At 38.2% G+C, this 21,113-nt stretch overlaps 1 protein-coding gene across 5 annotated transcripts in view; it reads right to left on the minus strand.

Moving 5' to 3' along the window:
• The window catches only part of spri (sprint), a 1,202,745-nt gene that overhangs the window by 688,843 nt on the left and 492,789 nt on the right, over positions 1–21,113 (minus strand). For all 5 annotated transcript variants that reach the window (XM_067781444.1, XM_067781448.1, XM_067781447.1 and 2 more), the window contains exon 4: positions 8,406–8,432. In XM_067781444.1, the coding sequence (XP_067637545.1) occupies positions 8,406–8,432 (27 nt within the window). The remainder of the gene's footprint in view (positions 1–8,405; positions 8,433–21,113) is intronic.

A 21,113-nucleotide genomic window follows, 5' to 3' on the forward strand; every position in this document is an offset into this window, starting at 1 on the left:
TTCTTCTTTTTTTGTTGACTTTTATAAGTCCAAATATTTGGCTTTACAGATTTTTTGCTATATAGGGATGGAAATATGTGCTGCGAATGGTAAAAAGTTTATACGGAAAACAGCAGCATAAAGGTGATATTTAGAGCGGAAAGGAAAACGAATTACTGTTGTCGGTTTGCAAAAAAATGAAAAGAAATAAATAAAAGACGCGCTTGATAAGACAGTGTAAATTTTAGAAGTACGAACCAAGAACTGCTTTTATAGGATTCTGTGCTATGGACCCTGTGTTTGTGCGGTACGTATTAGTGTCGCAGGACTGTGTTGTTGTTGTTGTTCTTGTAGCGATAAGGACACTCCCCGAAGGACGAAGGGAGTGCTATCGATGTTGATGGTAATTTGCCGATTGCAGATCCGGTACGTTCCCGTACCTAGTCCGACCATCTCGGGAACAATTTGGTATGACCATATGCTACCTTCTAGGCCATACCTCCCTCCCCCCCTAGATCCCCGAGGAGTTCGGGCTCGCCAGAGCTTCGGCTGTTAATGAAACAGGATTCGCCACGGGTAGGTGAGGTGCACAGTTGGGTTGGAGAAGCTATATATTGCACTGGCAATCCCTTGAGAGGGTTGTACTGCACAACTACTTGAATCAATTTGGTATTTTAGTCGCTTCCTACAACTGGCATACCTACCGCGGGTATATTATAAGCCCCCTAACCCGCAGGGGGGGGGGGGCGGGGCGCAGGACTGTGTCGCAGCATACTCTAAGAGAATCTTAGACCTCAACAGTGCCCTTGCAGTGGGATAGTCATCAGCGCAGTGACCTATTAGGACGAATGCATTTGAAATGTAATAACCTCCATATGCACAATGAAAGCGACCAGGGCCGTACCGAGGCTGGTGCAAGCGGTGCGGTGCACCAGGGCCCCCAGCTCCGAGGTGACCCAAACCCCGAGTCGCAAAAGTTTCACGGAAAAATGTATACACTAAATTATGGGAAAAATTTTATTAAACATATTGGTTTGATGAGCTTGAGGCCGTACAGTAAATAAAACACGTTTATTTTCCTTTTTCAAAAATATTTAATTGATCGATATTTCGACTTCAACCTAAAGTCATCATCAGGACTAACATAAACGAGAAAACAAAAACCAAAGATATAAGAATGTTAACAATTCGGAAAATAAGACAGCCTTGTCCCATTGCAATAGTACTGGGCATCACCCCGATTTTGAAAACGTTAGAATTTTGGATACCGAGAAACACTATAACAAAAGATATATTTTGGAAATGCTTCATACTTTGAACACCGCTAATAGTAGGAGAATGAATTTTAAATCAGACACTGAGCAATGTGCAAGGGTTTACCGAAACTTGGTGCTGAAACAACAAAAGCACACAATGCAGGCTGCGCATGGCTCATCGTAATATATACAGTCCAACAAACATCCCACTATCAATAACCTGGATTACAACAACAAGAATTAAGATGATACATATGCTTTTGTCTTATCATTCTATGCTCTTTCTATATAGGTATTGTTGGTATTAAATTTTTGTTTACATATACGGTACCTTAAAATTGTTTATACTTACGGTATTCAAATTTGTTTATATTTTTTATTTTTTTATTTGATTCCTTTTGAACAAACCTTTCAACCACCTGATCAGTCGATCAAGCACATCATTGCGTGTAAGTTCTATTTGTCCGCATATATATATATGCTTGTACATATTTTAAATTGTAAACATTCTTATATCTTTGGTTTTTGTTTTCTCGTTTATGTTAGTCCTGATGATGACTTCAGGTTGAAGTCGAAATATCGACCAATTAAATATTTTTGAAAAAGGAAAATAAACGTGTTTTATTTACTGTGCGGCCTCAAGCTCATCAAAGCAATATATTTAATTATATCGAATAAGGCCAACAAAATATAGAAAGCAAAAATTTTATTTTTTATTTATTTTATTCAAATTCTAATCCCAAAGCGGATATCGGGATTGATTTCTAGGATAGAAATTGAGTAAAATACCGTATTCTACACATATTAAACTTCTAGTACATACTACTACACAATCGCAAAGTCCGGATTAAAGATGAATAGAAATTGGCTGTGCTACTCATCAGAGAAAGATTGCGTTTATTGCCAAACTTGTTGGTTATTTCCAGAAGAAAAGCTTACAGCTCCAATGAAAAACGCGTTGACAAGTGGAGTAAAATATTGGAGACACCTTTCAGCGAGGATCTAATTTCACGAAAGTTCAAAAAAACAAACAACTTCGTGTTTACTCTACGAACAATGGCGAAAAAATTGGGTCATGGAAGAAGCATTTGGAAAAGATTTCAAGCAACAATAAAATTTTTGGCGCAAAGTACTGGAACGAACTCTAGATGTAACAGTTTTGCTGGCTTTATGTAACCTTGCTTTTCGTGGAAATAGTTCTAAGATAACAGATGTGGGAAAGGATAATTTTCTCTCTGTCGTGGAACTTCTCACAAAATATGATCCTCTTATGCATGAACTATTCAAGTTTCCAAGCGGATCTGTGTACTTGAGCCCCAAATCACAAAACGAATTCATATAGGTTCTTGCAAAACAGGCAAATGATGAAATTAAAAACGATCTACAGAATGTGCTTTTTTTGCTTTAATATTCGATTCAACACAAGACAAAAGTAAAGTAGATTAATTAAGTAAGGTTTTTCGGTATGTGAAAGTTGTCCATAATGATGTTGGTAAACCACAAGAGCTCAAGATATGTGAAGTATTTACAGGGTTTCAAGAAATTCAAGATCCAACAGCGAAGGGTCTCCCAACAAATTGTTAAATTAGTTGAGACAGGAAAGGATTACAAATCAAATAAAGAGATGATAAAAAAAATTTAAGGACTACCTTTATATAAATGGAATGCAATTTTTCTTTTAATACAGACATATTCTTGTTGAATTTTGACTAAAAAACTTTAACAATAGCTTTTGTAAAAGAATTTTGGGATTTAAAACTATAAAGGTGGAGCGCATTCTTTCAATTTGAGGCAAACCATGCACTTGGGATTAACTAATTGATTATTTAAAACTTAAACACGCGCTCTGCCTTTATAATTTCAAATCCCAAAATTATTTTACAAGAGCTATTGTTAAAGTTTTTTACTCAAAATTCAACAAGACTTGTTTGTATTAAAGGAAAACTTGGCTTCAATTGTTTGGTCCATTTATATAAAGGTAGTCCTTAAAATGTTTTTATCATCTTTTTTTAGTACTGCCTAAAAAAAGGCAATTGCAACTTTGATTAGTAATTTAAGTAATTCCTATGTGAAAATTCTTATATTTAGTTATTTGTTCAAAATAGCAAGATTTAAGAGAATTAGTGGAATTTTCGATGATAACACTGACGAAAACAAAAGAATTCCACCTCATTTGTCAGCTACTTAATTTGCACTGAAAATCGTGGTGAAATTCGCGTACGCCTGAAAGTCTAAAAGAATCGTAGTGAAAGTCGCGTACGCCTAAAAGTATGCAAGGACGTGCATTGAGGTGGAATTCTACAACGCCTGCAAGGCCATGAAGGTATGGCCTTATCTTCTAAATAGTTCGACTTGTGCGTTACGTAGCTCAAATTTTTTGATCAAACATTGCACTGTCACCGAGTTTTAAACTATATTTCATGTTTCAAGTCTCTAGATATCCAGGAAGTTAGTTTAAAATGGATTGAACGATTCCCAAATTAAAACTAATTTTCCTAATATCTCGATCCATGCGCCAGCTTGCGGATTTTTTTGATAAAATATTGCATGGTCACCAGGATCTGACTTACGGCTCAAGTTTCATATCTCCAGCTCACCGGGATGTTACTCAAAAATCGATTGCAAGTTTCCCTGCGTTTTTTCAGGTACTTTTGTTTATCTCGATTCGTATGCCACCTGGCGGCATTTTGTTTCCCACGAATGACTCGCAAACTATGTGCTAAGTTTCAAGTCTATGTATCACCGAGAAGTTAGTTAAAAGTCGATCGCAAAATTTCCATTTTAAAATTAATTATCTGTATATCTCGATCCGTGCGCCACCTAGCGGGTTTTTTCACTTGCATTGTAATGTCTCCCAGATCTGAACTATGTTCTAAGTATCAAGTGTCTAGCTCAACGGGAAGTTACCGAAAAAGACTTTTCCGTGGGTCAAAAATTCGTATGGAAATGAGAGGACAAACATGAAAGGGACTTAATATAAAAGTAATAAAAATGCTGCGGGAAAACCTACGATGGCGCAGCTGTCATGCATTGTTCCTTGAATGGGGTACAAAAACATTCAAAAGAAAAAACTCCTTATGCGTATTTTGTTCATTGTGCTGCGCATTACTTGAATTTAGTTCAGAATGATGCTGCCAAACAAAATCACGAAATTTTTCGTTTTTTTTTGAGGTAGTTCAAGATGTTTATAATTTTTTTTGGAAAAAGTATCGTGGCGGCCACCGTAGTGTGATGGTAGCGTGCTCCGCCTACCACACCGTATGCCCTGGGTTCGCACCACGGGCAAAGCAACATCAAAATATTAGAAATAAGGTTTTTAAATTAGAAGACAATTTTTCTAAGCGGGGTCGCCCCTCGGCAGTGTTTGGCAAGCACTCCGGGTGTATTTCTGCCATGAAAAGCTCTCAGTGAAAACTCATCTGCCTTGCAGATGCCGTTCGGAGTCGGCATAAAACATGTAGGTCCCGTCCGGCCAATTTGTAGGGAAAATCAAGAGGAGCACGACGCAAATTGGAAGAGAAGCTCGGCCTTAAATCTCTTCGGAGGTTATTGCGCCTTACATTTATTTTTTTTTTTATCGTTCGTTGGAAAAATCTTCATTCCTCTCGTGATGATGAATATTCCGAAAATGATCGAATTACCCTTAAAACTTTGAATCCTACTCGCTGGGCTGGTCGATATGATGCTGTGTACGCTCTTAAAGTTAGGTTGGGGCACATTCTCAAGAATTTGTCACGTATCGTTCTTACAAGCAAGAAATCCGATGAAAAAAGTGAAGCTGCAGCACTCCAAAAAAAATTAGAAAAGTTTGATTTCATATTGCTGCTGACAATCCAATGCAGAATCCCAGAAAAAGTAAATGTTGCATCTAAAGCTCTTCTGCTGAAAAATTGTTCAAGGTTTCAATTTTCTATCCAATGGTTGATACGATTTGCTCACAGTTAAAACACAAATTTGAAGAAATAACTGTGGTTCTGGATACGTATAGCTTTGTAAAACCTCAATTCATTGCTACTTCAAGTGAATGCGAAATAAGAGTAGAGGCAGAAAAATTCGTTCAAAAGATTCCAGATCACATATCCCCATTGTTTCCTGCACAGTTGATGTCAATGAAAGCTGCGTCCAATTCAAAAATAAGTTAAATGAAAACAATCAAAGAGCTGGAAGATTTTCTTGTAATTGAAAACAGTTCATTGATTTCAAATTTTTCAGATGTTTATACTGCCGCGAACGATCGTTTTCAAAATTAAACTTGATCAAAAATTATTTTCGAAGTTCGATGGGTAATGAACGATTAAGTGGACTGGCAATCCTATCTATTGAAAATGAAAGAGCTTGGAAAATTGATTTGTCAAAAGCAATCGATGAGCAGAAAAAAACTTTTCTAGAATGAGAGACACGAGAAACTCACAATATGTGCAATAAAATTTGAAGTTATAATGTTTCTGACATTTTACATTGAGTATTAGTCATTAATTTAATAGTCAAATGTAGTCATATAAGAATATTCATTTCTTTTGTAACGCTAATTACTTGTGATTAGCGACACAAATAGTACGACAATTTGGCTGTAAAAAAGTATGTAAAGAAACTATGTATGCAATATAATATAAATATATCCTACAAGCAAAACCTTTTGTGTCGTATAACCCTTTTTTTACAAAAAGGGCCTCCTGTGAATTTTGCACAAGGGCCCCACGACCTGCGGTACAGCCCTGAAAGCGACATATGTATGTCTAGTGGCCTAAACATGCATTACGAATGCATTAAGAGCACTAATGAGAACAAACATCACAAGCGTTTCGACGCTAGTGCTGCCCAACCATAATTTTGAGCGATATGCAACTGCTTAGCTTTTATATCGAACATCAGAAGGTCCGCATACCATGAAAGTCACATGCGGAGCGGCACATGAATCAATTCTTCGTCCTGACCTGTGAAACATTATTGCAGTCCTTACAGTCCGAAACACAAGAAGCACGCATAAAGCTCAATTTAGTCATAATACGCAAAGCGCAGTGGCTGGGCTTGCGCGGACTCCAGTGGGCAGCAGAAAAAGCAAAGCTGATACTCCTAACTAAAAAAATAAGCATATTCCGCTAGAAGTTAGTTTTGAAACTATATAAAAAGGTAATCAACTATTTGGGATTAACATATTGGGCGCAAATTCTATATGCGACTGAAAAAGCATACAAAAAGATATCGTTATTAAACAGTCTAATGACAAATATCGGAGGACCAACAGAAAGCAAAAGAAAGTGGCTGATGGACATCACCCCATCTCCAATGGGCGGCTTCGAATTGTGGGAGACTTTACTTAAGAAGAATCACTGTGAGCTCCATACGTTTGTACAGCAAATAGTAACTCAAAGACTAGCCTTCCTTTATCACACTGTATCTAGGCCACTTTATGCTGTTATGGCAACATTAAGAAGCCCTTGTTTTCTATACTGAAAACTTTACTCCCTGATGTTGGGTTAAGTTGTTAAGTTAAAAGGGCGTGGGTGGGAATTTCCGACACTTCCACTCGCAGATATTGCAGCCACCCGAAACTTACTGAGGGCACTGACAATGGTCTAAAATATCGGCTGTACAAACGTATGGAGTTCACAGCGATCCTTCTTCTGAAGTGTAGTCTCCCACAATTTGAAGCCGTCCAATGGAGATGGGTTGATGCCCATCAGCTACTTTCTTTTGCTTTCTGTTGGTCCTACGATGTTTGTCATTAGCCTGCTTAATAACGATATCTTTTTGTATGCTTTTTCAGTCGCATATAGAATTTGCGCCCAATATGTTAATCCCAAATAGTTGATTACCTTTTTATATAGTTTCGAAACTAACTTCTAGCGGAATATGCTTATTTTTTTAGTTAGGAGTATCAGCTCTGTTTTTCTGCTTTCTCTCAGAAGCTTAAGCAGGAGTGAAATATCCACCTTCCCAGCCTCTGCCAAACTGTCGAAAGCCCGTGCGTATAGAAATCCGAGCCATAGTATTTTCAGTCATGCAAATCGGCAGAAAAAGTTATGAATGGACTCCTCATCGTGACAGCTTCTACATAGGGAGCTTGTTGGTATGCGCCACCGTCGGAACATTGCTGCAATGACGCCCATCAGTACTCTCACTGCAGCTTTGTTAAGCTTGAGAACGATACTAGTTTCTTTTCTATCCAAACATGACAATAATGGCTTTGGAACCTCGCAATCATACAAGTTGGTCCAAAGCAAATCCGTTGCTCTAGTCTCATATTCCTCTATTTTCCTGAGGAGATAAGCCAGCGGTGGTTTGCACGAAGCTGTCCACTTTGCTTATGTCCATTTCGGAACCTTTTCTGGCTATCACAACTGCTAGTACATTCCGCACGATATCCGGCTGCATGGTGATGGATTGCAATGAATTCAAAGCGGCCTAACTGTCTGCAAAGACCATTGCCTTGGTGTCCTGGAGCAGTCTGGCTGCTTTCTTCTAGGAAGTCGGTATGATTGATTTACCTGCAGGCGCTTTAATAACATTCCAGCTCTAGAGCTTAGAAAATACAATAAGCTTGAAAATTCACTGACTTCTTAAGTTGCCCTCGTATTTTTTATGTACGCGATGAACTATTTAAGGACAAATTTGGTTGCAAAAAATAAAATTCACCAGCTTTGCTGGTCCAAAAAAAAACTTATCACAATAAATAAAAAAAGAATGAGTGGCGTGAGCCCCTACAGGCACAGATCACATAATTTGACCTACATCTGCTATTACTTTAGGCTTCAGCAAACTGAGTTCCTAAATAATCAAAGTATTGATGACTAATGCCTGTACAAAAGGGGTTGATAGAGATGCGTTATTGGTTTTCTGGTAGCTTAGCTCATCTCAATGCACGAAGTCGTGAATGCCTCAGCTTTATAGAGCTTACCATTGGTAGTAAATTTCGTACACTTGACCTAAATTCATTTTTCTTTTCAGTTTTAGCAATAAAGAATCTGCAGAGGGTAAAGTTGAGCTCATGAAAGTGAAAAGCTAAGGTAGAAGTGGGAAATCATATCAAAAAGGGTTGCCGAAGGTAGATTGATTGAGTACGAATTAGGAGGAAGAGGTAAATAAGTTACAAGGAATTTGATTTGTACTTGAAAGTAAGAAATACGCCGTAAAAGGGAAATACACTAAATTATAGATTGGTCGACTCACCTTAAGGTGTCATTGTCCTTTGAGAAACTGAAAATAGACAAAAAAAAAATAAGTAAATAATAAGCTTAATAGTGTTCTCAGGTTAGATTTATGTAGTTAAATAAATATTTTAAATGTTAGACAGGAAAAAGAATTATTTTTTTTTATTAATAGGGTCTACACAGGGTGCGTCTAACTCGCGAGTCAGCTTTATACGTGTTGACTCGCTATCAAAATCAAAGTAAGTTTGATTTTCACGAGTCAGCCATCACAAATAGCCATACTACTGAATACATATATTAGTAAATAAGTTGTCGGGATAGACCTTGTTGCCGAGCAACGGAAACTGATTCATAATGCTGTTGGAAGGAACGTGATTTTGAGCAGATAATGCAAATTTATCACACAATGATTAGGGCTGCGTTGTCTTGCATTTTGATAAGGACGTTGTTCCAAGATACCCGCCCAAATAATTTAAGCTGGCAATAATTATGGGACTTTGGAAAGGATATAATTCGCAGCCAAATCATTGGAGTTGGCGATAAGTGTGAAAGCCTGAAAGCCGCGGGATGCCAAACCACCCGATTCGATCTGCATATGCTTACATAAAGTGGTTCTAAATGTCGAAATGGTCTAGTTAGGTTAGGTTAGGTGGTAGCTGCTCTGATAAGGGAAGCTCACTTGGACAACATGAAGGTCCGTTGTGATACCACATACAATAAAATAACGGTGACGTAGATATAGTTACTTAGGGAATCGTTGGGTAGCAATGATAAAGTTCCGAATGATACCGATCTCAACCTTAAATAAATCCTCGGGTGATTCAAGTGAGTCGCGACCGAAGTACTTTCGCCTAGTTCTGGCAAAAGCTGGGCAATCAAGCATAAAGTGATTTGGTGATTCACCTCATCATCCTCCATACAGCTGCAGCAGGATGGAGTTTCCAGTATATTAAGACGTACCGCATGGATATACATGGAACAGTGCCTGTCAGAACCCCAATGATCATTGATGGGTGAGCCTTCGTGAACCCAATTATTTCAGCAGAGCTTCTGCCATCCACTTCCGGCCAGAAAGATCTTACTACACTGCAAGATGTGGTGTCCACCCAACGTTTGCTGAGCTGACTCGAGGCCCAGCAAACCACAGATGGCCAGCGGAATCCCGAAATCCCTACAGCCATCTTCATGCGGTTCAGTTGTGCCGATGCGGGCCAAGAGATCCGCTTGACAATTACACGGGATATCACAATGCCCGGTACTCAGATAATCTTAATTATGAAATATTTCGATGCAATCGCATGCGAGGTCAGGCACTCTCATACCACCCTCGATCGCACTGTAGTTGAACTAAAGGCCTTGATAGCCGCTTGGCTATCAGAATAGATGTTAAACTGCCTAACCATAGTAGCACTGGATAGCATTTCATCCACCGCATCCTTAATCGCAAACACTTACACTTGAAATACACTGCAGTGATCAGCCAACTTAAACTTGCGGCTTACATTTAGCTCTTGACAAGAGACCCCCACCAACCTTTCCGTCAAACTTCGACCCATCCGTGAGCAAGTTAACCGGTCCCCTTCCCCAGATAATTCCTCTTCCCCACAATACTCTCTCGGAGGAATGACTGGGGTGAAGGTTGTATAGGGAGCAGTTATCGACATGCCGTCCTGTCCGGGATAAAGTCGAAACTGGTAAGAAGGCTAGAGTATCCGAAGTCAGAGAGCCCATAGCCCATATCACGAATCCTGATCAACCACCGGGCCGCGGCCGCCTTTCCTGCAGTATCTACTGGATGTATGTTCAGCATGGCATTCAGTGCCAAGGTAGGTGTTGTTCTGAGAGCGCCACTGATACCGATCAGCGCCGTCCGTTGCACTGAAACTAACATTTTCGAGGTGCTCGCCGTATCCAGGGCTTTCCACCACACCAGACCCCATGGTCTAGTGGGAGCATTAAATATAAATTAACCAAACAGAAATGGGCTATTTACCATCCCCTAATAAGTTTTACTAAAACTAAATCGCCTGCCATCTCTCTGAAACGTAGGAAGCTGAGTAAGTTTCAAGCAGCTGCAGTAGGGGGAAGAATCTCTTACCGCAAAAAGCAAAAATTCATTTTGAATCGATATTAACTTTTTGCAGTGCGGTTTCCAGATTATCGAACAATAACCCAAAATTGGCCTTACCGAAGATACAAAGAGTGTTTTAGTAATTTTTGGATTATTAAATTCTTTCGACCATCGTTTGAGAAACATCAAAGCACTTTTAACCCTGTTCACGCAATATTCTATGTGCAATTTAAAGTCGACCCTATGACCCATGGCCCCAAAACATGCTAACTCCTTTTTCTATAAAACTAATGACTTGCTTAGACTCACACTGTGGCTCATATCTCTGAAGAGAGAAGACTTAAGGCTCACGATGGGCATACTGACAAGGATCCATCTATTTGGGGCGGCAGAGCTGCCAGATCTTGAGACAGCAATTAAGCTGGGTCCTAGAAAACTGCTAGTATTTACCAAGAGGACGGAGTTATTCTATAACATATGTACTGGCACGTGATTGGAGTTCTTCCGTTTGGTCGTCAAACAAATTCTGGCAATACTATGGATATATTCAGTCTATGTGAGGTCTTTATTGACCGGCCAGTTCAACCTAACCTAATGACATGCGTAATGGTATAATCATCAATCATGGGATTGGGATTGGTAGGGTTTCCTTGTGATGCACATGAACTTGCGCTACGGCAGTTTTAGCAGCATTAAATTTACGTTACATCATTCAGCTAGGCTATTCAAATCTGATTGAAGACTTGATCTATCTTAAAACAGAGATTGTAGCAAGAAAATAACAACAACCAGCAGCAGTCCCATCAACAAATGTTTACGGCGTTTAATTTTCTCTTTCTTCTTCTAGCTATAAGGACACTCGCTGAAGTTTTTAACCCGACCATCTCGGGAACGATTTGATATAGCCACGTCGAAGCTTGTAAATCTGAGTATTTTACGCGCGTCCTACGACAGGTATGCCTATCGCGGGAATGTTCTAAGTCCCTTAACTTGCTGGCACCTGACTACCGAACAGCGGCAACAAGGATGCTGTACTACCTCAGAGCTTTCGTCTGCAGCGTAGGAGATGCACTCTGACAACTAAGGACTAGAGCGTATGGCTATGTGGTTGGGATGTAAGTAGTATTGCGTAGTACTAGACGTAAGCAGGTAAGTTAGGCAGAAGGGTGCATATCAGATTCCCCAAGCCAAACATATACGAAAATCATGGTATCTAGGTTCAGAATGAAAGTTTTAGTCCGAAAGCCGGTAAAATTTTCGCCGATTTGGTACTAAGAAAGTTATAAAGAATTTATGTATTAGATGGTTTTTGTTCCTGTTGTAGCAGTGGTTTGCCATATCCAATAGGTGTGATCACTCACAAAAAGTCACCAATATTCTCTAACGGGAGTTTGAGTATAAGTGCAAGAGGTGAGGAAATAGGCAGAATAGACTGAAAAGGAAGGAAAATAAGAACAAAGGAATGAGGAAGGAAGGATTAAGTTGAACTGGTCAGTCAATAAAGACCTCACATAGACTAAATGTGTCCATAGGGGGACGGAGGGTGGTAATGAAAGGAAAAAAGAGTGATGAAACGATTCGTATATGTGTAAGTCAATGTTCAGCCAGAGAGTAGTATCTTTAACTACATGTACATATATTGACTAGAAGACATGATACTGATAATGAAAGCCTATTCCCATTGCGTGGGGTACGTACGGCAGTGCTCTAAATATCACTTGCTAATATGGAAACAGGTCGAACTAGATAGTAATGTATGTATGTATGTATCTACATGTAGGTAGCGCATTGGATATGCACACATCCAAATATATCTATACATTGCGTAGGCTCATGTCATATCCACATTAGATATGCAATCGCTTTTCGCTTGCCGGCTTCGCGGGTTCATTGTCCGTTTAAAAGTTTCATTATTGAATTTTTTGTATGTCACACGCGAGGGCTAGCTATTTTGTTCTACTCATTCTAATTCTATAAAAATAAAACTCCAGCACATATTGTGCATGCAAACATTGTCAATAATAAAGTCAGCAAAAGTGTCATTCTATCAATCATTTAGTCATTCCAACACAAACAAAGTAAATAGGTAGTATATCATTTCGTTTGTCCGCATTCCGCCGGTGAGCTCACAAATTATTATGCATTTCTATGCGCACTAACTGCATACCGACATGCCAGAGAGAATTTTAGAATTGGGAGCAATTTATTTTTAAACGTTTAAAAAGTTGCACATAGTTTGAATTTGTTTTCAAGCGTGGAAATTTGAGCTTAAAATGTAGTGATATTTTGTATCTATTGGTGCTCGTTACCGGAACGTACAGGATCTATATCCGGAACGTACAGGATCTATATCCGCAAAGAACCATTAGAATCGATAACACTCTACAAACACTTTCTCTGGACCCAATTATATCTTCCGAAGCTGAAATATTTGAAGCGTAATTCAGATCTGACATCTTTTAGGTTTTAGAAGATCAATAAGCCTACTGTAATTGTTCCACCTCAGGAAATTGTTGCTAATTGTCGGGGAAGTAAAGTAAACCCACGTCGTAAAAGTTCACCAACCATCTTGAATATTTATATAATGTAAGAAATTATTGAGGTTAGAAAGAAAATAAACCAAGACCAATATGAGTCAGTCAGAATCTTACGTTAATTTTGAGGAGAACAAGTAAGGAAGGTTAAGTTCGGGTGTAACCGAACATTACATACTCAGTTGAGAGCTATGGTGACAACATAAGGGAAAATAACCATGTAGGAAAATGAACCGAGGGAAACCCTGGAATGTGTTTGTATCACATGTGTATCAAATGAAAGGCATTAAAGAGTATTTTATGAGGGAGAGGGCCATAGTTCTATAGGTGGACGCCATTTAGGGATATCGCCATAAAGGTGGATCACGGTTGACTCTAGAATTTGTTTGTACGATATGGGTATCAAACGAAAGGTGTTAATGAGTATTTTAAAAGGGCGTGGGCCTCAGTTCTATAGGTGGACGCCTTTTCGAGATATCGCCATAAAGGTCGACCAGGGGTGACTCTAGAATATGTTTGTACGATATGGGTATCAAATGAAAGGTGTTAATGAGTATTTTAAAAGAGCGTGGGGCTTAGTTCTATAGGTTGACGCCTTTTCGATATATCGCCGTAAAGGTGGACCAGGGGTGACTCTAGAACCTGTTTGTATGATATTAGTATCAAATTAAAGGTATTAATGAGAGTTGTAAAAGGGAGTGGTGGTAGTTGTATATGTGAAGGCGTTTCGACCAAAATGTGGACCAGGGTGACCCAGGACATCATCTGTTGGATACCGCTAATTTATTTATGTATGTAATACCTGCCAAGATTTCAAAGGTTTTTTATTTCGCCCTGCAGAACTTTTTCATTTTCTTCTACTTAATATGGTAGGTGTCACAACCATTTAACAGAGTTTTTTCTAAAGTTATATTTCGCGTCAATAAACCAATCCAATTACCATGTTTCATCCCTCTTTTCGTATTTGGTTTAGAATTATGGCATTTTTTTCATTTTTCGTAATTTTCGATATCGAAAAAGTGGGCGTGGTCATAGTCGGATTTCGTTCATTTTTTTTACCAAGATAAAGTGAGTTCAGATAAGTACGCGAACTAAGTTCAGTAAAGATATGTCGATTTTTGCTCAAGTTAACGTGTTAACCGCCATGCGGAAGGACAGACGGACGACTGTGTATAAAAACTGGGCGTATCTTCAACCGTTTTTGCCCATTTTCACAGAAAACAGTTAGCGTCATAAAATCTATGCCCCTACCAAATTTCAAAAGGATTGGTAAATTTTTGTTCGACTTATGGCATTAAAAGTATCCTAGACAAATTAAATGAAAAAGGGCGGATCCACGCCCGTTTTGAAATTTTCCTTTATTTCTGTATTTTGTTGCACCATATCATTACTGGAGTTGAATTTTGACATAATTTACTTATATACTGTAAAGATATTAAATTGTTTGTTAAATATTTAATTTAAAAAAATTTTTTTTTTAAAAGTGGGCGTGGTCCTTCTCCGAATTTGCTAATTTTTATTAAGCGTACATATAGTAATAGGAGTAACGTTCCTGCCAAATTTCATCATAATATCTTTAACGACTGCCAAATTAAAGCTTGGAAAAATTTTAAATTACCTTCTTTTAAAAGTGGGCGGTGCCACGCCCATTGTCCAAAATTTTACTAATTTTCTATTCTGCATCATAAGTTCAACGCACTTACCAAGTTTCATCGCTTTATCTGTCTTTGGTAATGAATTATTGCACTTTTTCGGTTTTTCGAAATTTTCGATATCGAAAAAGTGGGCGTGGTTATATTCCGATATCGTTCATTTTAAATATCGATCTGAGATGAGTGCTCAGGAACCTACGTACCAAATTTCATCAAGAAACCTCAAAATTTACTCAAGTTATCGTGTTAACGGACGGACGCACGGACGGACGGACATGGCTCAATCAAATTTTTTTTCGATCCTGATGATTTTGATATATGGAAGTCTATATCTATCTCGATTCCTTTATACCTGTACAACCAACCGTTATCCAATCAAACTTAATATACTCTGTGAGCTCTGCTCAACTGAGTATAAAAAAAGAAGGTGAATAGAGTCATGAGAGAATAAGAGAACCCTCTTACAGTACAGTGAAGCATTGAAAACTTGTCCGTGCTTAAAAGCCGGGTACGATCCAACAGACTTGGGGAGGCGTGAGAGACGTTTGACCATGGTGTTAAGATGATGGAATGCAGAAATATAGTGAGCTTAAGGTGTCTTAAGAACGACAACATACATGAACGCGTATGAAGATGGTAGATAAAGCGCAGATCCCTATGATAACAAAGGCCAATATATGAACCCAAATATACTGAGAAAGGATTGCGGGGGTAGTACATCCCTCAAATAAACAAGCAGTCCGAAAATATAAGTATTGTAGTCGGAACTTGAGAAAATATTCTCGTGTGCAGGCAAAAGAAGAAGTTCCAAAAACTACAACTCCAACACACTAGAAGCTGGTGAGGTTTAAAGGGACCTCGAGAGCAGGAGCAGAACGTATACGTTACGATGAAAGTACTTTAGAGGGACAAACAACCCAATAGTACTACGAGTCTTACAGATAAATTTCCAACACAGTAGAGTGGTGTCGAGAAAACTCCTTCGAAAATTTTTAGGATTTTTGCTTGTAGTGTCGATGATCCAGAATCCGTGGTCGAAGGCTGCTGGTTTACAGAAGCTGTAATAGGTTGTACAGAATCAACTCAGATATACGTAATGTATGTCCTGCATGTGAAATGTCCCCACATGATACCAATCATATTTTCAATTGTAATTTGAAGGCCACGCCTTCTACAGTAACCTCCTTATGGCGCAACCATGTTGAAACAGCTAGTTTCCTTGGACTCCCGTTCGAGGGCTTCGATGGCAATTTGTGATTGGTCGCACCTACTAAATGGGGCAAAGCACTGTTAGCACAACAACGACGAGGTCTTTTGGGCCCGAAATGCAGAGTGGAGGTTGCAATTATCGTAAGGACATAGTCGTGGTAGTCGGGCTAAGGATTCAGCAGGCATTTATCCTGACAACATGCTATATCCTTTGTAATGTGGAGGTACCATGATATTCGTCATATTGTTTTTCGTAAGCAACTTTAACTGAAATCTACAGTTCTAGACCTCTCTTGTCATTCTCCTTACATAGAGAAGGGTATCACATAATCGAGTTTCATTTCCAAGTACGATTTAGCTCTGAAAAAGAAACTTCAAGGTAACACAACCCAACAAAAACTACGTCCGTCCCCACGGTAGGTTGGCAAAACACCGAGACCACTAGGATTCGCATCTGACCAAGTGATGTAACTTTAGTAGCACCCATTAACTACAACAGCAACGAAGTCTAAGGAGATAATTTTTGAGACTGCAATAACAACTTTATATACTTCCAGTTAAGTAGAGCAAGTCAAGACCAGAGGATGAGGTTAAAGTACTTAGGTATTTTTAAAACCCGAACCAGAGACTCCGATCAGGGATTGCCACTTTCGTAAGGAGGTCCCAAACTCTCGTGAGTCGGCATTGTTGTCGTTTACGAATAGGCAAAGGTACGCTTAGTACGAAAGGTATGGTAGCAGACGAGACTAGGGAACATATTATCTTTCTACTATTTGGAAAACGCTGGATTTTAGCAATAACTTTGTAAATTCTACATACAAAGGTTAGAATAGAACGGTCGGCCAAAAAAATTTTTCATAGACTGCACAGTGCTATCAAAGTTTGTTTGACGACCAAACGAAAAACCAGTTAAGCGCCCGGAATTTTTTTATAAACAACTGAGGTATACTGGAAAATCTAAGAAGTTTGAATTCTGCTTCTAGACCTGATAGTTTTGCTGCCTCTTCCAGCCGCAGCTTTAACCTCGCAGGTGCAGCACACAAACACTGAACGATTTCAACCATTCAAATTCATTCAAAACGCAGTCGCACGGAGCAGCTAATCCTCTGTTTATATGTGTGAGTCTTATAAAAGGTGGGAATGTATAGGGGACAGGAAGTTCTCTATCATCATCAATAATTGGCGCTTACACGCCGTAGAGATTTTAGCCATAGCGTAACAAGTCACGCCTACCCCACCAATATTCCGCGATAACTAACGCCTATTGGAAACCGAAGTACGAGTCTCGAAAGAAATACAAAGAGTCTTTGTCTGTTCGCATCACATGACCTAGGCAGCGCAGCACTATCTTCACATCTGCATAGAGCTCATCACTCTATCTCCTTCGATAGTTACTCTCATCATGGACAGGACCTGGAAGTTCGCCTACGCATCTATTATATCGCTCAATCTTGTGGCGTACTATACAATACCTAACGGTTAAAATTCGTAACTATGCTAGTGAACGGAGAGTAGTCCCTTCATTGCAAGCTAACGTCGTCGAACACCGCTGCCGCCTCCAGGTAAACATTTTAGCATTTTTTTCTAAAAGCAATTTCACTTTTATCGGTCAGTTCTATGCTAAGGGCAACAACGAAATTTCCCAAGTGATAAATAAAGTTGACAAATAAAAAAGAAACTTATAAACATCACACGGCCACTCTGCTATGCAAATGACCATTAAGGACCGCACTCGGTGTCATAAACACATAAACTAAATACCGAAACAAAATACGCAAAAAAAAATCTAAAAACTTGAAAAGTAATGAAATTCTGTTGAGCGCATTTAACCAAAGAATGCATATTAAATGTGACAATTTTTGAAAATTTATACAGTGCCAAGGAAAAGTGTGCCTCCACATGGGAGGTGGAGTGCGAGGTTTTGAACTCGATGAAATTTTCAATTTTAAAAGACATTCATTATTTTGGCAGCCGCTTGAGACGCATTTAAGCAACAAGCAAAACAAGCACTCGAGACAGCAAGTACCTTAAGGTGGTAGGGGATGATGGAGGTATGGAAGTTTTGTGGTGGCAACACCCAAAACTTTGTTACGCACAAGAAAGTTTGCCAAATTCCGCTTAACAAAAGCACTTTGCAGCAGCAGTGAAAAGGCTAAGTGATTCTTGTTAGCAACTTGTTGTTATACACAAGCATTTATACAAAGGCAAACACACACTCATATACACACAAGTGAAAGGAAGTTACACAGAGCTTGTTATTGTTGTTGTTTATGATTTTCATGGTATAAACTATGCATTGCTTTTATTCGAGATTTCTTATATCCAGCTGTGTTACTATATTGGGTCTTTAATGAGCAATATCCTTCCCTCAATGCATTGGTACGTCCATAAAAGCGCACGATAGTTGAGATATATCAACGACATTTTACATATCTACGTTGTTTTGTTTTCAAATTGATGCCAATCATTTTCAATCAATTGATCACGCGACTTTTTTATCGCATGATTATGATGCAATGTAGAAAACATTTTCTATGAATAGAAAATTTACCGATTTCGTACGATTTTATTTGTTACCCATATGTTATGCAAAATCACATGAATTTTTCATATATTAATTAGTCATATGACATTAATGATTTTTTTAAATATTCATATGACTTATCACAACCACAAATTCGGATCACATGACTCTTAACGCGTGACTATGGTTACATATTCAATTTAAGTTTATGTATAACATTTTGTTTTTGTTGATTTGTACCAATATTCTGGCTCTCGCTGACTGACACTTGTTATAGTTTGTTTTCATTGAAACATTATTAATTATAGGAAAATTTGGAGTTTTTTATAACAATTATCAATCACTGAGAGCCAGCATATAGGTGTTTTTATAACCTTACTTGACGTCTTATAACATTGCTGATACTTATGAAACAATGCCACTCCCACAATACATTCGTACCGTTCACCCAAGCATACGATTGTTGAGATGACATAACGAAATTTCGTATACGCTGGTCTATTTGGTTGAGGCCGATAATATTTGTTCATGTGCCTTCTTTATCGCATAAATATATCGCATGATTATGGTGTGCTGTAGAAAGTGTTTTCCATCTACGAAACAGTACCTGGTTTCGTATTATCGAATTTTCCAAGGATAGATTATGCGAAACCACATGAATTTTGTACATATTTCTTAGTCATATGACATTTATCAATGTGATTTTTCTATATATAATCATATGACTTATCGCAACCACAAATTCGAATCATATGACTCTTAACGTGTGACTATAATTAAATTTTCGACACATGTTTATATTGCTTTTTTTCATTTTTTGAGATTTATATGAACTAGCCTTATAACTGTGTTGATCTTAATGGAGACATTTTCCGCCCTCAATGCATCCTTTCTCCCACCTAAGTGCACGATATTTGAGATATATCAACGAAATATCGCATGCGCTGGTCTATTTTTACAGCTGTGTTACTATATTACTTTTTTTTAGCATTGTTTATCTTTATGGGACAATGTCATTACCTCGAAGTTTCGTTACCGGTTGTCTATTTTTAAATTTAAGCCAATCATATTCCATCACGTGATTTTTTTATTGAACGACTACACCACGTAATCTGTTATTTGACGCAGAAGGTGCTTTCTTCCACGCCAAACTTCCTGGTTTCTTATTATTTAACGTTAAGCATATGTTACGCGAAATCACATGAGTTTTAAACAAACTTGAATATTAGTCATATGATGAAAGTTAATATGATTTGGTTTTAATAATCACATGACTTCTCACAACTAGCATTTACAGTCATATGACCCTTAACGTGTGGCTTTGGTTTTATCCATAGGTTTTTATTATTGTATATTTTATATTTTTGTTTTGATTCCAGAATTAAACTATTTTATGAATGATCTGCCAATTTTCTAACGCATTAATATTGAAATCCATAACTAAAATAAAGTGATTTTTGCGAGTGATATGGACTCTTTCTCTCACGTCAGACGATAAAACATGTCTACAGTTTCAATTTTTGCGTGCGATTTGAATGTGATTGTTGTATCACTTGACGTTTCATCATACGATTATCACCAAACCTTCTTCATATACCGATCATATTTAGTTTTGATGTTTAAAAACTCTTGCTCACTGTATGGAGGAACACAACGAGTGAGGGTTACAAGAAAAAACTCTGGACATAAACCATTTCAGAAGTTCAAGATCACAGAAAATAACGAAAATAGGAAGAGAAAGTAAAGAGTAAAAATGAAATTGAAACCGAAGTAACATTAAAAGTAAACGAAGATGGAGGATAAGATGAGAAGGAGAAAATAATCGAGGCTGTAATAATGATGCTGATGGTGATGATGACAGCAACGGTGCTTACGTGGACGAAGTTGCAAAGTGAAGTTGAGTACAAAGACGAAGTCAAATTTAAAGTTTATCATTAAATCTTTTTGCAGTTTAAGTTGAAGTCCCTTACAGTTAAAGTTTCGATTACGGTAAAGTTTGTGGTTACGACAACTTCATTGGTTCTAGTTATCGTATCAGGTGCGGTTAAGGTTACGCTGACGGTAATGGTATGAAAAACTTCGTTTACCCGCCAAAGACTAAAAAAAGGGGGAACCAGTATTTAAGTCTGAAGTCCTCCTCATATCTTCTGTCCTATCATTTTGAAAGCTTCTTGCAGTTCAATTCGCCATCTTACTGTTGCCAAAACTCCAAACTGGGTATAAATTATGCTCATTCGTCCGAACTCAAACGTACTCGCTTACTTAAGAGATAACTTTGTAAATGTGATTGTGCTTGTGCGTATTAGCGTCGCATATTTCCTGACACTTTTTAAGTTCGGGGTGTCCACTGCAAATATATATAAAATAATCTTTGGTCGTCGTCTCATTTATCAACCTTCGCACTTGGTGGCAGGTGTAATAATTACGCTTTGCATATGTATTAGTGTTAGCATGTGCTTAGTTATATAAATTTAAATTGTCAACTGTCATACGTTTGTGGTGTGAAAGCGAAAATTATTAAATTTTAATTGCATTTTCATACGAACTTAGTCAAGAGTCTGTGTTGTCTGCCTTATTGGCGCTTACTAAGTTGGCCTAAATCTGTGTTTGTAAAATTTTATCAAAATCGCATAAATTCGCACACTGGCAGCCTACATGAATAACAAGTGACAGCTGCCGTAGCTAATGCGCCTACTCTCATGCAGCACGTTACAAGTGATTGATAAAGAGTTGCCAG

This window comes from Eurosta solidaginis, chromosome 4, assembly GCF_040869045.1.
Source record: "Eurosta solidaginis isolate ZX-2024a chromosome 4, ASM4086904v1, whole genome shotgun sequence".
Lineage (NCBI taxonomy): Eukaryota > Metazoa > Arthropoda > Insecta > Diptera > Tephritidae > Eurosta > Eurosta solidaginis.